Genomic DNA, 16,302 nt, shown 5'->3' with positions numbered 1-16,302 from the left:
AGCCACTTGCTCCTGAGTATGGAATGCCATCCCCACTTTGTTCAAATACCACTCATCTTTCAAGAGTCAAATGCTACCCTTCCATGAAATCCTTTTCCCCCTTCCTGCCCTACATCCCCATCACAGAAAGAGTTGTCTATTTTACATGTCCCACAACCAACACTCCATATGACATTGCTATACCATCATTGTGTCCTTTTTTTTAATGCATCAGTTATTTATATGTATCAAAGATGTCTAAACAAAGATTTGTAAACTCTCCTTTCCCAAAGGATTGCATATACTTAGAGGTCTAAATATAAATTCTTACTCCAATGCATTAAAAGTACCTTAACAAAATTCATTAGTATCATAAAAGATTACTCAGCAAAATGTCAACCCCAAAATTCTATTGATATAAAGATAACAAAATACAAAGAATTAGAAATATAACCTCATCTTTCAAAAGATTTATTAATTTTCAAATATCTGTGCTAGTACAGAAGAGCATTTATTAAGATAAATCAGAGGGTAATGTAAAAATCATTTACACATATTTTATTTTCTTGTCTGACACTGTTGGGGATCTTCTTAATTATGTATGGATTAATATTAAAAGCAGTTTGTATTCTCTGAATACACCAGCTAAGTGATGTACATGTTTGCTGAAAGAAACAGGGTTGGGTGGCAGAGGCAGGACAGACAGAATCTACCATTCTTAACTAGGCAGGAGGGAAAACTCAAGACAACAGTATTTAGTTCAACAGGAAACTGCAAAATTTGTACTCTGCACTAACCTAGACATTTGTTTGTACCCTCATGACATACATCACATTCTACCACATCATATTCCAGGTATTGTTTCCATAGGTGTCTGTTTCAACTACAAGTCTAAATAAGTTCCTTAAGGCCAGGAATCCCACCTTGTTCATTACTGTGTCCCCTATAGTTCCTACTAATAAAGAAGAGATTGTCAAACTGCCTCTAAAATGTTAATTTCTGCATAATTAATACTTGAAAAATGCATTTGACATTTTATCAAGAGAAAAATTCTAGATATGGTTAAGTATCAGAGGTTCTAAATGCATAATTAGAACTGATGCCAAAGTTAACATCAATCAATCCAAATCAACTCAATGTGCCGAAAAGAATTTCAATGAGAGTCAGCTCTCCACAACTCACAGGCTTTTCTTGTTTTACATATATATATTTATACACACACACATTTAATTGCATTTTGACATGATCTATAAAAGCTGATAGTCCCACTTCATTTTCAAATGTTGAATATTTTAAACTACAACAACAAAGAAGGTATAGCAGAAAATATATTGGGAAGACATAGGTTTTGATCATAGGTCTAATTTACCAGATATGCAACTTTGGTTGAGCTTCTGAGGGCAAGAGAACCCAAGTTCCTTCATCTTCAGAAAGAGAATAATGCCACGTGATAGGTAAGTTATTCTAAAATTCAAAGTTGTAAAGACCAAATGACTTAATATGCTTAAAAGCTGTAAAATTCCCACATTGACTGTATATTTTGGAAGGTTTTAAATGTTCCTTCTGGAATACAGGGAGGCCTTTTTATTTGTGCTCACTGAACTTTCCAATCACAGTTTTGCTTTGCCTCTAATCTTAATGTCCTTCCTTTTCATATAAAATATCAATAGTAACAGTAATAATACTTTACCTTCAATAGTAATAATAAAAATTGTGTAAAACAAGAGGCTTAAGGATGCAAGAAGTTAGGTAGTCATTAATTACTAGGATGACTGAGTGACAATGGAATAATTTTCTGGGGTAGCCCAAATTCATTCTTCACTAATCAGATATTTTGACAACTGCGATTCACTAAGATCCATTCAACAAACTTTTATTTATCACCTATCATGTATGAGAGGCACTGAGGACACTAAAATAGACACTGTACAAATTTACAATCTAGTTGGTAAAGTATACACAGACAATTTTAACTTACCCAGGGGCAGATGAACTGGTTTGCAGATTAACCTGAGTGAGGACAAATTGCTGTTTCAGGACATGAGCTAGGTAAAAACTGATTACGTCTGAGTTCCCATCAGCCTTGAGGCTGAGTTCCTATCAGGGTAAAAGGGAAACTAAGCAGCAGAGGTCTCTCTCCCAATTCTCAACAACAACAACAAAATGCTCCTAGGTAATCAAGAGCTGACTACAGTTTTGTTTTCACTATGATTTTAGTGTATACCTACAGTCTCTTGGCAATCTCCTCCTCTGTTTACTTAATTATACTTTCATTTATACAGCTTTTTACCCTAGTCTTCAAACAACTCTTTTCCTCTTAATTCAATAAAAATGTTCAATTACAAATGGTATTCAATAGGAAACATGAAGGAAGCAATTAAGGTCAGGCAGAGATGTGTAAAAAAAGTTGGCTCACTAAACATGAAAAAGCAAACCTATTGTAGCTTCTAACCGTGTCTTCTTTACAAATGGGAGAATGCAGTTCACAGACAGAGGAAAAGTAAAGTGAAAAGAAGGTTGGTCAGGAAATAAGATTTTAATAGACTATTTATATAGATCAATTTTTGACTATCAAACATGTGTTAATAGGCTTTGAAGAAAATATGTGACTACGTTTCTTCAGAAATTACATTTTTTTTTAAATTACACAGAAAAAAACACAAAAGAACACACCAAAATAGTAACAATAATCACCCTGTAAGATGGAATTGTAAATTTGCCCTTTGCTAATTTTAGGAACTACTAAAAAAAGCAGTATGTGAAAATATAAATAAAAGTGATTCAAACTAGAAAAAGTTCCTCTTTATCAATCCCTCCCTTGCCCTCGGTTAAATCCCACTTGTGGTCTACAGAGATAACTTATTTGGTTCACATCTTTTACTCTGCATTTATACATATATACACACACACATATATGGTCGATCATCTTTTAAATGCACAATGAGATCATACGATATATACTGTTCTATGACATACTTTTTCCCCCTTCTATACAGAGATCTTTCCACGTTACACTCCTATACAATAGCAGGCATATACAATAACTACATTAAATGTTCTTCAATGAACATGTATTACTATAATATTTGAAAAAGTTTAAAACTTTTTAAACATTGGACTTCCCTGGTGGTCCAGTGGATAAGACTCCATGCTCCCAACGCAGGAGGGCAGAGTTCAATCCCTGGTCAGGGAACTTGATCCCGCATGCATGCCAAAACGAAGATCTGGCACAGCCAAAATAAATTAATAAATATAAAAGAAACAAACACTTTTTAAACATTAAAAAACTCACTTACTTTGAATTGGAAATAAATGTTTCAAGATAGTTCTGCTTGATATAGCCCATTTTACTGCTGCCAACGCCATGGTGAATCAAGATGCTTATCAGGTGGTATGAAAGATGATTTGAAGAGAAACTGCTTTTAAAATCTGCTTCTAAAAAAAAAAAAATTGCTTCTAGGTATACTATTTTCACCCCTGCATAAGAGATAAAGAAAAATCAGTGCTACCTATGATAAATTAAAGTGACACAATACACTGAACACTACAAAATAGGATCACTGCCAAGAACTACAGTTGCCTAACACAAAACTTTTAAACAACTTTCCATTTCCAGGCAATACAGTACAAAAAGCAACATCATCAAAATGTATAGTAAGATCAGAAACCCAAGAACTATGTCCATTACTATTTATCTTAAATGCAAACTTCTCAACACCTAGTGTAGTTCTTTCCATTCAATGAGTGCTCAGCCAATGTGTAATTACTCTTAGAAACAGTCACTCACACATGCTACACAGAGCATTCTCCTTTCATAAAGCAAATGTGTCGGTGTACAACCTCCCAGGTACCATACACAAGATTTTATTACATCTCTTAAAGGGGTATTCTGTTTCTGATTAAATGAAATATTAAACAAGAAGGCCTAGCCTTGGCTTATTAAATATTGACTTGGAGAAACACATATAAACACCCAAAATCCCAAATAAAATTTCACCCTTTTATATAAGCTTTTTAACTTTCCAAGGTGCTTCCACTACCATTCATTTTACTCTCATCCTAATCATAAGAGGCATCTTTATTTTGATTCATGAAGAAACTAAGGTACAAAATTTAACTAAATTGCTTCCAAGAACTTCAGAGTCAATCCCTTACAAACGGGAAAAGTTTGGGCAAGTCATTAACGAAGCATTCCACGGTAAAATGGGAGGAAACAACCCCAAGCTCCAGGTCTGTTGTGAATAAATGACATACATCACTTGTTTTCAATTGGCCTCGATGACTATTCCCCTCCCACCACCCCCGCACAGTGATAAAAGCTTATTTCATCAGTCTTAGTCGTTGAACTACGCAGGCTGATTCCTTGCACTGTCGGTACATTAGCACTGCCATCCCTGAGTACCTACAGTGTGCCTCCTACACTTTACGACCCATTTTCCTATACATTATATGCTCCTTCACAAGTCTGTGAAGTAGGCGTCTCCATTTAAAACACTAAGAAGCGAGGCTCCGAAAGCTCAAACGGTTTACCTGCCACTTTACTGCTGCTTAATAGGTACTATGGGTGTAACGCAAGCCCACAGCTTCTGACCACGAAATGAGAAACAAAACACTTGAGGGGACGTTAGGTCCCCTCTGTCCGAAACCCAGAGGTCACATTATTCACCCCAGAGAGAGAATTCAGAGGGTAAACCCCCTGGCCCGGAATTCAACGCTGGAGCAATAGAGGACTGCGGAGAGTCTGGGAGGGACTGAGGCTTGAGGAACAGGCTACCAGAACCAGACCCCACGGTAAGCGCGCAGCCACACGCCGGCCCTTCTGCAGGACGGACCGAGTCTGGTAATGCCAGAGGCTTTATCTTGCCGCAAACGACAGGCAGGAGACCTCGACAGCTGCCTATAAACTTTCTGGGCTTGCCCAGCTCTTAGGGATTCCTAGACGGGAGAAGGAGAGAGAACTGGTTACATTAACTGCAACTCACCGCGAGCCCGCCATCTTACCTCAACCCGGGTCCTAAGAGACACCTCTCCACGCGCCTTCCTGGCTCGCGGGGCACTCTGGGAAATGTAGTCTCCGCGGGAAAGAGCCCCGGTTGCCGTGGGTAAGGCGGGGATCCACCCAACGTGCGCCCGCGTTTAGTTCCAGCAGTTTGCCTGCAGCTTTACCGGCGCTACCCAAGAAAACAAATTCACTGCCCCCACACATATCCTTAGAAAGTAACGAACGCTATTTTTTAAAGTTTATACTAATAATTAGAGCAACTTGAGATCCCTCCTTGCATGAGTTAGGTTTCCCAGGGGAAGAGGCATTTCAGAGAAGTACTGAAGCCGGGTGTGGTTGGATTTGACGTTTGAAATGGGGAAGCATGGGACAGGCTTCAACCTATGTTCTGAGAACTGTGCTAACCAGAACAGTTATTCATTATGGGAGGAGGACGTGCAGGATCCTGGACCTCGCCATGTATCTTAGAGAGAAGAAAAGGCCCCTGGGACTGGGCCCTTTCTGTTCTCATTGCCAGCAATGGTCTTCTCTCACTGCTTCTCATGACCACTGACTTAGTTTATGCAGCTCTTGCTCAAATATCATTTCAGAGAGGACCACATCATTAAAATAGCTTCACCCGCCCTTGTCCCATTGCCCTCCTTTATTTTTTTCATAACATTTACCATTATATGACATTATATTTTCATTTGTTTCCTTGTTTAATGTCTGTCTCTTATGCCAGAATTCAAGATCCATGAAGGCCAAGAGGGACAGGTATGTTCTATACGGTATACAAATCTAATATCTAGAACTGTGCTTGGCCTCATCGTAGGCCTCCAATATTTGTTGAATGAATAAAATAATTAAATAACACTGCATGTATTCAAGATAGTAGGTGATTGACTGATAAAGCCTAGTTTCACCTGGGAATTCCTTTCCTTCATGATCTGCAAAATTTCGGATTTATGTACATTTTTCTGAAAAGGATTCATAGCTTTTAACATGTAATCAAGGGGGTTAATCAATCTCTCAAAAATTTAAGGGCCATAGTCCTGAAGTAGTCCTTAATATCGAAAATAAGTGAATGTAAGTTCACTTACATTCACAGCATAAATTTGGACTGCTGTGATGTCTCTCTTCACTTCCCACAGAATATCAGGCTGGTTCTGCTGCTTATCTTTGCTCCTATGGAAGCTCACATTGAGGACCCATCTCTGTCCTTTCGAATCTTGTCCATCCTTCAAAGCCGCCCCGTAGTCTTTCTGGACTATGCTGTAGGGAGAGACAGAGAGAAGAAACATACTTGAATGAACTATCAACTGGACTTGTCAAACATTCACTGTGCAAAGCAGAAGAGGGACGGATCAAAGATGATTCCACAGGACATGTCTTGATGGCTGTGAGTAGAGTGGGGACCACTGACCAACAGGGAGACTCAGTGCAGCCAGGAAAGGTTCACAAAGCTGAGACCAGGAAAGAAGCCAGCCATGTGCATGTGAAAGAGAGCAGAGACAGCTCTAGGCTGAGGGAACAATTTAAAAGTCTAAAAGGGGGTGGAAACAGCTTATCATATGCTGGAGTATGGTGTGGAGGAGAGCAGCAGGAGATGGGGTAAGGTGCAGGTCATGTTGGGCTTTATAGGCCTTGGTGGTAATAACATGGAATTAGGACACAGATTCATTTGTGTAGATGTTATTTTAATACAGTAGGGCAGGGCTTCCCTGGTGGCGCAGTGGTTGAGAGTACGCCTGCCGATGCAGGGGACATGGGTTCATGCCCTTGTCCGGGAAGGTCCCACATGCCGCGGAGCGGCTGGGCCCGTGAGCCATGGCTACTGGGCCTGCCCGTCTGGAGCCTGTGCTCCGCAAAGGGAGAGGCCACAACAGTGAGAGGACCGCGTACTGCAAAAAAAAAAAAAAAAAAAAAAAAAGCACTAACACAGGGAATTCCCTGGTGGGCCAGTGATTAGGACTCTGCACTTTCACTGTGGCCCCGGGTTCAGTCCCTGGCGGTGTGGGGTGGGGGGGACGAAGATCCAACAAGCTGCGCAGTGTGGCCAAAAAAAAAAGTGCTAACACAGATTTTAAAAACAAAACCCAAGAGATAATCACTGCTAATATTTTGATGTAAAACCTTTCACTTTTGTCTCTTCGTATATCTATATTATGATAATAGCTAACATTTATTGGACACATGATGTGTACTATTTTAAAGCCCTTGGCCAGTGATGGAGCTGAGATGTGAACCAGCCAGCCTGGTTCTCCTTCAGCCCCCCTCTCTTTCACACAAACACATTATATTTAGGTTTTCTTTTATTACTGTTAATATACATGTACAGATAAACATGCATGCACAATAGATTTTCTTTCTTAATATATCTTTTTTCCCACTTAACCGTGTATCATGAACATCTTTCCTCTGAATAGCTTAAATATTGTCAGTTTCAAACTGCAAGGCTCCTAGAGATCATCAGGACTTACTTTAGATTATTAAAGATCCTCACACTATAGTCTAAAGTTATTTCATTATTAGATGCTTTCCTGCGACTCCTAAATTTTAACTTTATTCTACTTTGTTCATTCATTCAACAACTATTTATTGAGCACTTATTAGATGTACCAAACACCAGAGCAACAGTTTATGTCTTCAGAGATTATACATCAAGTGGGGATGACAGATAGTTAATGTATAATTGTGTAATTAATTATTTTATTATCATTGTCCTGAGTGCTCAGAGGGAAAAAAATGCCGCGGAGCATATAACTAGTCTGTTGGTGTCTGACTAGTCTATTAGGGTTAGGAAAGGCTCCCCTGAGGATATGAATTTAAGCAGAAATCTGAAGGAAGGGTAGAAGTTATAAAGATGAAGAGTACAAGAGAGAACAGCCTGAGTGAGGGCCCTAAGGTAGGAAGTAGTATGATTCTTACAAGAAACAAAAATAAGGTCAATGTGACTAGAATACAGAGTGCTAGCAAAAACAATGAGGCTGGTGACAAAGGCAGATCTATTTTATATTTTTAAGAACTATTTCACACTTGGCAGGTAATGCTTATAAAGGGCTTTCTGGGAGACCACATATATTTGAAACTTATCCAAAATAACAAGACCCCGTTTTTCTAGTATGCATTGAGTATTGTCCTTAAGAAGTGTTTGTTTTGCCTTGTGAAGATAAATTGCACACCTTTAATTACATTGATAAATAATCTCACCAGGAACTGTGAGAAATTTACAGCAGAAACTGTTATTCCCCTATAGCTATTTCTCCCTTTCTTCCATGTTAATAGAACCCCTAATCTTCTACTGAGTGTATGTCTACTCTGAATTAAAAAATCTACATTTCCCAGCCTCCCTTGCAAGCATAGATGTAGTCATGTGACTAAGTGCTGGCCAATGAAATGTAAGCAAATGTGTCTTGCAGCAGCTTTGCTCTCTTCCTTAAAGATAGCTGGTGGGCACTCTTTGCCCCTTACTCCATCCTTTCTCCAGGAGAGTGGATGTTATGGTCACTATCTTAGAACACTAGCATTTAGAGGGCCTAGACTTAGGAATGATGGAGTAGTCAGCTGGAAGGAGTCTGGGTTTTTGATAACTTTGTGGACCAGAGCTCCTAGTCCCTGCACTTCCTACTTAGGGATTTTTACAAGAGAGAAGTAAACTTTTATCTTGTTTAACTCAGTGTTACTTTGAGCCTCTTTTCTAATAGTGGAACCTAATCCTCACTGAAATGACAGAATGAAAATAGTTCAAATCACAAATGATTCAAGAAAAATATATCTAAAGGATTAGTACTGATTAAAATGTAAGGGCCTTGGACTTCCCTGGTTGCACAGTAGTTAAGAATCTGCCTGCCAATGCAGGGGACACGGGTTCAAGCCCTGGTCTGGGAAGATCCCACACGCTGCGGAGTAACTAAGCCCATGCACCACAACTACTGAGCCTGTGCTCTAGAGCCCGTGAGCCACAACTACTGAACTCGTGTGCCACAACTACTGAAGCCCAAGTGCCTATAGCCTGTGCTCCACAACAAGAGAAGCCACTGCAATGAGAAGCCTGCACACCGCAACCAAGAGTCGCCCCTGGGCAGCAACAAAGACACAACATAGCCAAAAATAAATGAATAAATAAATAAATTTATTTTAAAAAAAGTTGTTTCCTGAAGATGGAAATTTCTTCTTAAAAAAATTAAAAAAATAAAATAAAATAAAATGTAAGGTCCTCCATAACACTGAACATAATACGGAGTACAAGTTATAAACGGCTTTTCCTTCAAAAGCTCTCTTATGAATGCTCCAAGTGGTTTTTACATTTATGTCTTCTCTACCCATAAGATCTTGGGCTTCCTGCATGTAGGTGAACCTTATTTTCCAACTATAGAGCTCACATGTATAGCATAATGTTAAGGAGGCAGTAGAGTGCAGAGGTTAACAAGTAGATTCTGAGAATCTCTGCCTAAATTTGAATCTTGATTCCATGACTTCCTAGCTATGATATTTGGAGAAATTTATTTTCTTAATATTTTTTAGTCTCAGTTTACTCTTCATAAAAGGGGGAATAATAATTATATTCCCTACTTTATAGAATTATTGGGTAAATAACAGAAGGTAAGTAAAATGCTTTGCAAAGTACCTGACATGTAGTAAGCACTCAATCAATACTAGCAATAATTGTATCTTGTAGCTGCTTAATAAATATTTGTATAATAAATTTTTATGAACATCTGACCCAAAGAGGTTACTTATTTCTTTGGCATTAAAATATATATTTTGACTGTCAGGAATAATCTACTGAATGTAATTAAAAATGAATAAATGGACTTAGTCTAAAATGGACAATAATTATTTCTAGCTTTAAGTTGGCATATCACTTAGTCTCAGAGGAAAGCAAATGACATACTCAAACTGGTATCATTCCAGGAGCAGTAGTGGTATAACCTGGGCTTAGTACCACTGGCTGTTCCTTCCAGGCCAGAAGGGACAAAGAGAGGGAGCAGTAACTGGATGCCAGGAGAGAATCCTGTAGTTGGCTACCTTGAGGAGAGCAGTCATCTGTTCAAGGGCGTAGCCAGCCTGAGGTGACCTTGCCAGGAGCAACCCAGGGTAATAATTAATCTGACTTCCCTATCCTTTCCTTCTCTAATCTCCTGCAAGGGCTTCTCATTGGCCCAAACCAAACAGAAACCAGAGGTGAAGGAACCCCCTCCATATAGTGTAGTCTATTCGAGTCTGCTTCCTGGGCAGAGAGCAGAGTGGACAAGATGAAGAGTGGATTTGGAGGAACAAAAGGGAGGTTCCTGGCACCATGTCAGAATAAGTGTCCTTGGGACGCCTTTGGTATTCTGACTGTAAAGCCAGAGATTGGTTTAGTAATCCAATTGGATGTTATTTAAATATAAACAGCCCATACTGTTAGAAAGTGAAAAGAATTCTGAATAGCTTCCAGCAGTAAATACCTTTATTGAATATGTTGATAAATCAGTGAAACAGCTTGGGTAGGAGGTTAGAAACTCAAATCATACTGAAGATTTGGTAAAATGTATAACGTGAATTTAGGTGACATGGGTGGTGAGACCACTCCATTTGGAGAGTGTGGACTGGAATTCCTATTGGCACAGCAACCATAAAAGAGGGCTCTGTTTCTCCTTTCAGGTCATATAGAAGAAGGTCCTGGAAGACTGCACTTCCAGACCTCACCCTCACAACCAACCTGGAAGGCACCCCAAACTGCTTGCGTAAGTTACCCCAGGTTACTTGGGGGTTACTTGTTTCCTTGGGTGTAAGTGACTTTTAGCTCCATAAAGATTTTGAATTAAATGTAGAAATGATGATGTAAATCAAACCCACCTAGTAATATTATTTTCCAGTTAGCATTGAGAATATAACACACAAACATGTGTATTCTATGTTTATATTTAAGTATTTAGAATATATAAGAGAATTTGGACTGTTAACTTTGCTGTTAGATAGCTTTTTGATTCTAATTTTTAAAAACTTTTTATTACAGAAAATTTCAAACACATACAAATTAGAAAGAAAAGTATAATAAACCACCATGTACCCCTCATTCAGCTTCAACAATTGTCAGCTTATGGGCAATTTTGTTTCATCTATACTCCCACCATTGGGGACTTCCCTGGTGGTGCAGTGGATAAGAATCCGCCTGCCAATGCAGGGGACATGGGGTCGAGCCCTGGTCCGGGAAGATCCCACATGCCGTAGAGCAACTAAGCCCATGTGCCACAACTACGAAGGCCATGCTCTAGAGCCCGCGAGCCACAACTACTGAGCCCGTGTGCCACAACTACTGAAGCCCGTGCGCCTATAGCCTGTGCTCCACAACAAGAGAAGCCACCGCAGTGAGAGGCACGCGCGCCGCAACCAAGAGTAGACTCTGCTTGCCACAAGTAGAGAAAGCCCACGTGCAGCAACAAAGACCCAACACAGCCAAAAATAAATAAATAAGTGAATTTATACTCCCACCATGTTCCTTCTCCTATATCATTTTGAAGCAAATTTCAAGTAGCCTATTATTTCATCTATAAATAGCCCAGTAAGAAATGCTAAAAGATAAGGCCTCCTTTCTTCAAACATAACCACAATATTACACAACTTAAAAAAAAAGATGATGATTATTTAACATCATTAAATATCCAGTCAACATGCAACTTTCCAAATGGCTCATGAATGTCATATTTTCTATTTAGTTTGCTTGTTTGAATCAGATCCAAATTAGATCCACACCTTTCGTTTGCTTAATAACATTTTTAAGTCTCTTTAACTTATAAGTTCCTTCTCCATTTGTCTTTCTCTTTTTTCCTTGTACTTATTTGTTAAAGAAACCAGGTGTTTTTCCTGTAGAGATTCTGACAATCTGGGCTTTGCTGAGTACATTCTGGAGCAAACTTTAACATGTTCCTAAGTCCCTTGTGTTTTCTGTAAGTTGTGATTCCAATTTGAACTTGTCATTAGGTGACTGATTTAGGCTTATGATTCTGTGTTGAAGGGTGTGAAAGAATTATATTGTTTGGAAGCAGTATTACAATACTTAATAGAAGACTCACTGTATTAGAATTTTTTTTCATTTATAAGAATTATTTAGGTGCTTGGGAATGTTTGTCAAAATTGAAGGGCTGGAAAATAAAATTGAATGTGTTAAATTTACAAGTGCAATTTAAAATGTTTAAACGTAGGTAATTTACTTTTATGAAAAATTCCCTTAAAAGAGTTTTATTTTAGTTGCTGGTCTTATAAACAGAATAATAAGATTTGTAAACTGAATTTGAAAGCTTAAGGAAAAACTAGACTTTACTGTCACTACAGTAAATTGAATGTTAATTAAAAACTAATCTGTGAAATATCTCCTTGTGCAGGAAAACTGCCTCAAAGACACCAAAAATACTCTTGTCAGCATAAAGATGTTTTTGCCCTCCTCTCTCAAAAATTATACTCTCTCCTTTCGGCGGCGGCCAGAGAGCGAGAGTACGAAGTGTTGCAACCCGAGTCATGGCAGGACAGGCATTTAGAAAGTTTCTTCCCCTCTTTGACCGAGTATTAGTTGAAAGAAGTGCAGCCGAAACTGTAACCAAGGGAGGCATTATGCTTCCAGAAAAATCACAAGGAAAAGTATTGCAAGCAACGGTAGTAGCTGTTGGATCAGGCTCTAAAGGAAAGGGTGGAGAGATTCAACCAGTTAGTGTGAAAGTTGGAGATAAAGTTCTTCTCCCAGAATATGGAGGCACCAAAGTAGTTCTAGATGACAAGGATTATTTCTTATTTAGAGATGGTGACATTCTTGGAAAATACGTCGACTAAAATAAGTCACTATTGAAATGGCATCACGTGAAGCTGCCACTGAAGTTCTGAAATCTTTCATCATGTAAATAATTCCCGTGTTTCTTTTATAATAAAGTAATGATATCCAAACTAATGATATTCAGTGTCTCTCAAATTTAGTTTCTCTGTATTGATTTAAACATTCCCAAATAAAAGTATATAAATGAAAAAAAAAAAATTATACTCAAACAACAATGAGAACAAGATGGGAAAGTCAAGAGATGCAGGAATGGCTCCTGACTTAGCAGAGCAGAGGAAAGTTAAGCATGCAGGTTGTACCAAGGCTCAAGTAATTGGTAGCACCATATATTCAGGAAGAGGGAGTGAGGAAGGGGCTGAAAACTGATGGAATATTTGAAGGTCAGTATGAGGTGCAGTTAGACCCAAGACTCCCATACACGCCAGCCCATCCTGGTCAGAAATGGGAATCTGAATCTGAGAAGCTGTAGACTCAGGAACACATACCTGGAGGAGGGTAAGGGAGAAGCGTCCAACAGGAAACTGACCAGGCAAGCCCCCGGGCTCCCTTCCTTGCCCACCTCCAGAATGCCAGTATCCTCTGGTCTGCAGCCTTCCCTGTGACCATATGAAACACCTGATGTCCTCCCAATAAATTCTGTATCTGTTAGTCCGAATCAGCTTCTATGCCTGCACCCAGGAACCCTGACTAAAATAACATTTCACACTTACCTTGTATTAATGTCATTAATATATATTTGCATCCATTCTCTCCCAGGGTAATTCCTTGTCTGGTTTGGCTCATCATTTTCCCTGCAGAAACTAATATTGTGCCTAGCACTTAGCAGGCTTTTACTAACTGTTTATTGAATAACTGAGTGAATAAAACCTTCCCTGTGTCTTACGTATACTCTTCACTGTATCTTATGTGGTATCTCAATTACAGAACTTATCACATCAAATATATTAATTTGTTTAAATGTCTGTCTCCCCTATAAGAACATAAGTTCAAGATCAAAGATCCTATCTTGCTCATTTAAAAAAAACATCTCCTAGGGAAGGTCTAGTACATAATAGGTAGAGAATGAAGGAAGGCAGGAAGGAGGGGATATGTGCTAAGCATTATGTTACCGCTGGACACACAGCAAATAAGAATATGGGTGGATAAAAAGGCAACATGACATCAGTGACAAGGCAACAAGATGTGAAAATGATGATGTTAGAGAGAGAATATGTATGATGGATCACGGGATATTCAAAGCAACGATGAGATTGTCCATATTGCGGGCTGAGGTTGCCTTTGGGGAACTGGGATAGAAAGTAAGCAGTAGTTTAAGAAAATGTCAGGTGGTTTTGTGATTAGAAGGTGAGAGGAGTAAGTTTTCTAATTGGTGAATTTAAAATAATGAGCTGGGTCCTCTCAGCCTTGTCTCCTTCCCTCCTTTCTTTTTCTCCCCTCCCTCCCTTTTCCCTCTCTTTTCCTTTCTCCCTTCTATTTCTTTCTCTCCTTCTTCCTTCCTTCCTTTTTTTTTTTTTTTTTAAAGCAGTCTGTCTTCTGCTCTCATGCATGCGCATCTGCTCTGTCTTGGCTTAAGGAGCCTGCAGTTGTCTGGCTGTGCTAAGTGACTGGGTGGCTGTGCTTGCAACTGGGGAGCTGGTGGGAGGACTATTAATAAGCCCAAATGACTGCCCACTTAGAACTGTTTTCTCCAATCAGCTTTATTGGTAATGAAGGCAACATTTTGGTCTCCATCTCTTTCAACTGGTTATCATTTCAGGAGTGGAAATTGGGTGTTATTTATTGGCCTCCTCAAAACCCAGCAATCTGGAATACTGAACACGTGGGCCAACTTAAACTCCAACTATCTGGAATATCTAACACTTGGATCAAGAGAATTAGAACAGACAGGAGGAAAGATATGGGTATTGGGCCAAAAGGAATTAGAAAAACAGGAACAAGAAATATAAGTCCACAAATATGTATAAAATAGATAACTAATAAGAACCTGCTGTATAAAAAATAAATAAAATAGGGCTTCCCTGGTGGTGCAGTGGTTGAGAGTCCGCCTGCTGATGTAGGGGACATGGGTTCGTGCCCCAGTCTGGGAGGATCCCACATGCCGTGGAGCAGCTGGGCCCGTGAGCCATGGCCGCTGGGCCTGCGCGTCCGGAGCCTGTGCTCCGCAATGGGAGAGGCCACACAGTGAGAGGCCCGCGTACCACAAAAAAATAAAATAAAATTTAAAAAATAAATAAAATAAAATTCAAAAAAATATAAAAGAAATGTATAAGTCGAGGTTGCTCTTGGAACCGTTTTGTTTTCTTGATCAGATCAGATAATATGGGACAGTGACTCTCAAGCTTTGAACCCTTCAGTGGTGCGGGGGGTGGGGAGCTTGTTAAAATCACAGATGCATAGGGCCTGGGACTTGCATACGGAAGATCTTGGGTGGGGCTCCTGCAGCTGTATGTTTAACCAGCCTAGGAGGTGGTTAGCACTCCAAAGTTTGAAAACCTCTGCTTCAGAGTATATCAGATCCCAAATCATTGTACTCAGAAGCAAAACAAAGTTTTCAAAACATTTCTAATCACATTGGAAGCAGGTGGGCAGTTTTCTGCAGAAAGCAAGAGACACAAGTGAGAAGCATATGAGAAATCAGTAGGACTGGAGAGAGATTGGTGATGGTGGGGAGGAAGAAACGTGATGGGAGTGTACTGACAAGAAGCTTGGGCGGGGACAACAGGCGGGAAGAAGTGGGGGAACAGTTTAGGCTGGATAGGCTGAGTAAGCACTTCACAGGTGGAGTCACAGAGCGACTGGAGCCCAAGGACATGGAATGTAAACAGTTCTCTTGGGAACCTGAAAGGGTGACACACAGAGGCATGGGAAAGAGCCTTGCTTTCAGAGTTCCTGTTCCATCCAGGCTTCTGGCCAAGCCTTGAGTCACCATCCTCTGGAATCCTGTTTCCACTGGGAACTGGCACAAAGAGAGGAATACCCCCCTTCCTCTACCTTTATAGAAACATCGCAGAATCAGTGATGGGTTTTGCAGAATGCCTCCAGTGGTGCATGCACTTAAAGCTCTCTGTGGATGAGATAACATTCAAAAATGCTTTGTACAGCATGAAGCGCTAAACACAGGTCAGCCTTATTACTCCAGTTCTCTTGGGTGTCTTCTTTCCAGAGTCCTTCCACTTTGAGATAGTGCTCCTATGACCCTGGATGACCCCGCTCAGATCCTTCTCATGGGCTGGCATTGTGTTGGTTAACCGTTTGTAAGTACTCAGCTATTTATGTTGAAGTCATGAATATGAGGCAGCAGGTGTTTTTCAGTTTTTTTTTTCTTTTTAAAAATCAGTGTGCAGCCTTTTCATCCTCCCCACCCACTTCGAGTCAGTGTTCAGGAACCCTCTTCTCACAGATACTTCTGCTTGATAGCCCACGAAAGTTTTCCTATGCTGCAAGAAACAATATGGGTATTGCAAACAAATACATCTCCATGAAGACTATTGCTCATAATGGAAACAGGACCTCTATTAAAGGTGACTGA

General features: G+C 39.7%; 2 protein-coding genes across 4 annotated transcripts in view; one reads left to right on the top strand and one right to left on the bottom strand.

The window, feature by feature from the left end:
* Positions 1-16,302, bottom strand: part of MRPL42 (mitochondrial ribosomal protein L42) — a 46,129-nt gene that overhangs the window by 24,272 nt on the left and 5,555 nt on the right. Inside the window, exons 2-3 of one of the 3 annotated variants that reach the window (XM_027107187.1) lie at positions 6,064-6,235; positions 3,276-3,414 (exon numbers count right to left, since the gene is read on the bottom strand). In XM_027107187.1, the coding sequence (XP_026962988.1) occupies positions 3,276-3,345 (70 nt within the window). In that variant the 5' untranslated portion in view covers positions 3,346-3,414; positions 6,064-6,235. Of the gene's footprint in view, positions 1-3,275; positions 3,457-4,945; positions 4,986-6,063; positions 6,236-16,302 lie in introns of those variants that run through there. The other 2 variants (XM_027107186.1, XR_003432941.1) reach the window with 2 other exon arrangements.
* On the top strand, positions 12,438-12,890 carry LOC113620837 (10 kDa heat shock protein, mitochondrial). The gene has a single exon (XM_027107188.1). It carries the CDS (start codon positions 12,464-12,466, stop codon positions 12,770-12,772), a length of 309 nt encoding a protein of 102 aa, XP_026962989.1. The 5' UTR covers positions 12,438-12,463; the 3' UTR covers positions 12,773-12,890.

The sequence above is a fragment of the Aethalodelphis obliquidens genome, unplaced genomic scaffold, assembly GCF_003676395.1.
Source record: "Aethalodelphis obliquidens isolate GAN/ISIS:26980383/991018 unplaced genomic scaffold, ASM367639v1 scaffold8, whole genome shotgun sequence".
Classification (NCBI taxonomy): domain Eukaryota; kingdom Metazoa; phylum Chordata; class Mammalia; order Artiodactyla; family Delphinidae; genus Aethalodelphis; species Aethalodelphis obliquidens.
This window is presented reverse-complemented; position numbering and strand designations above follow the sequence as displayed.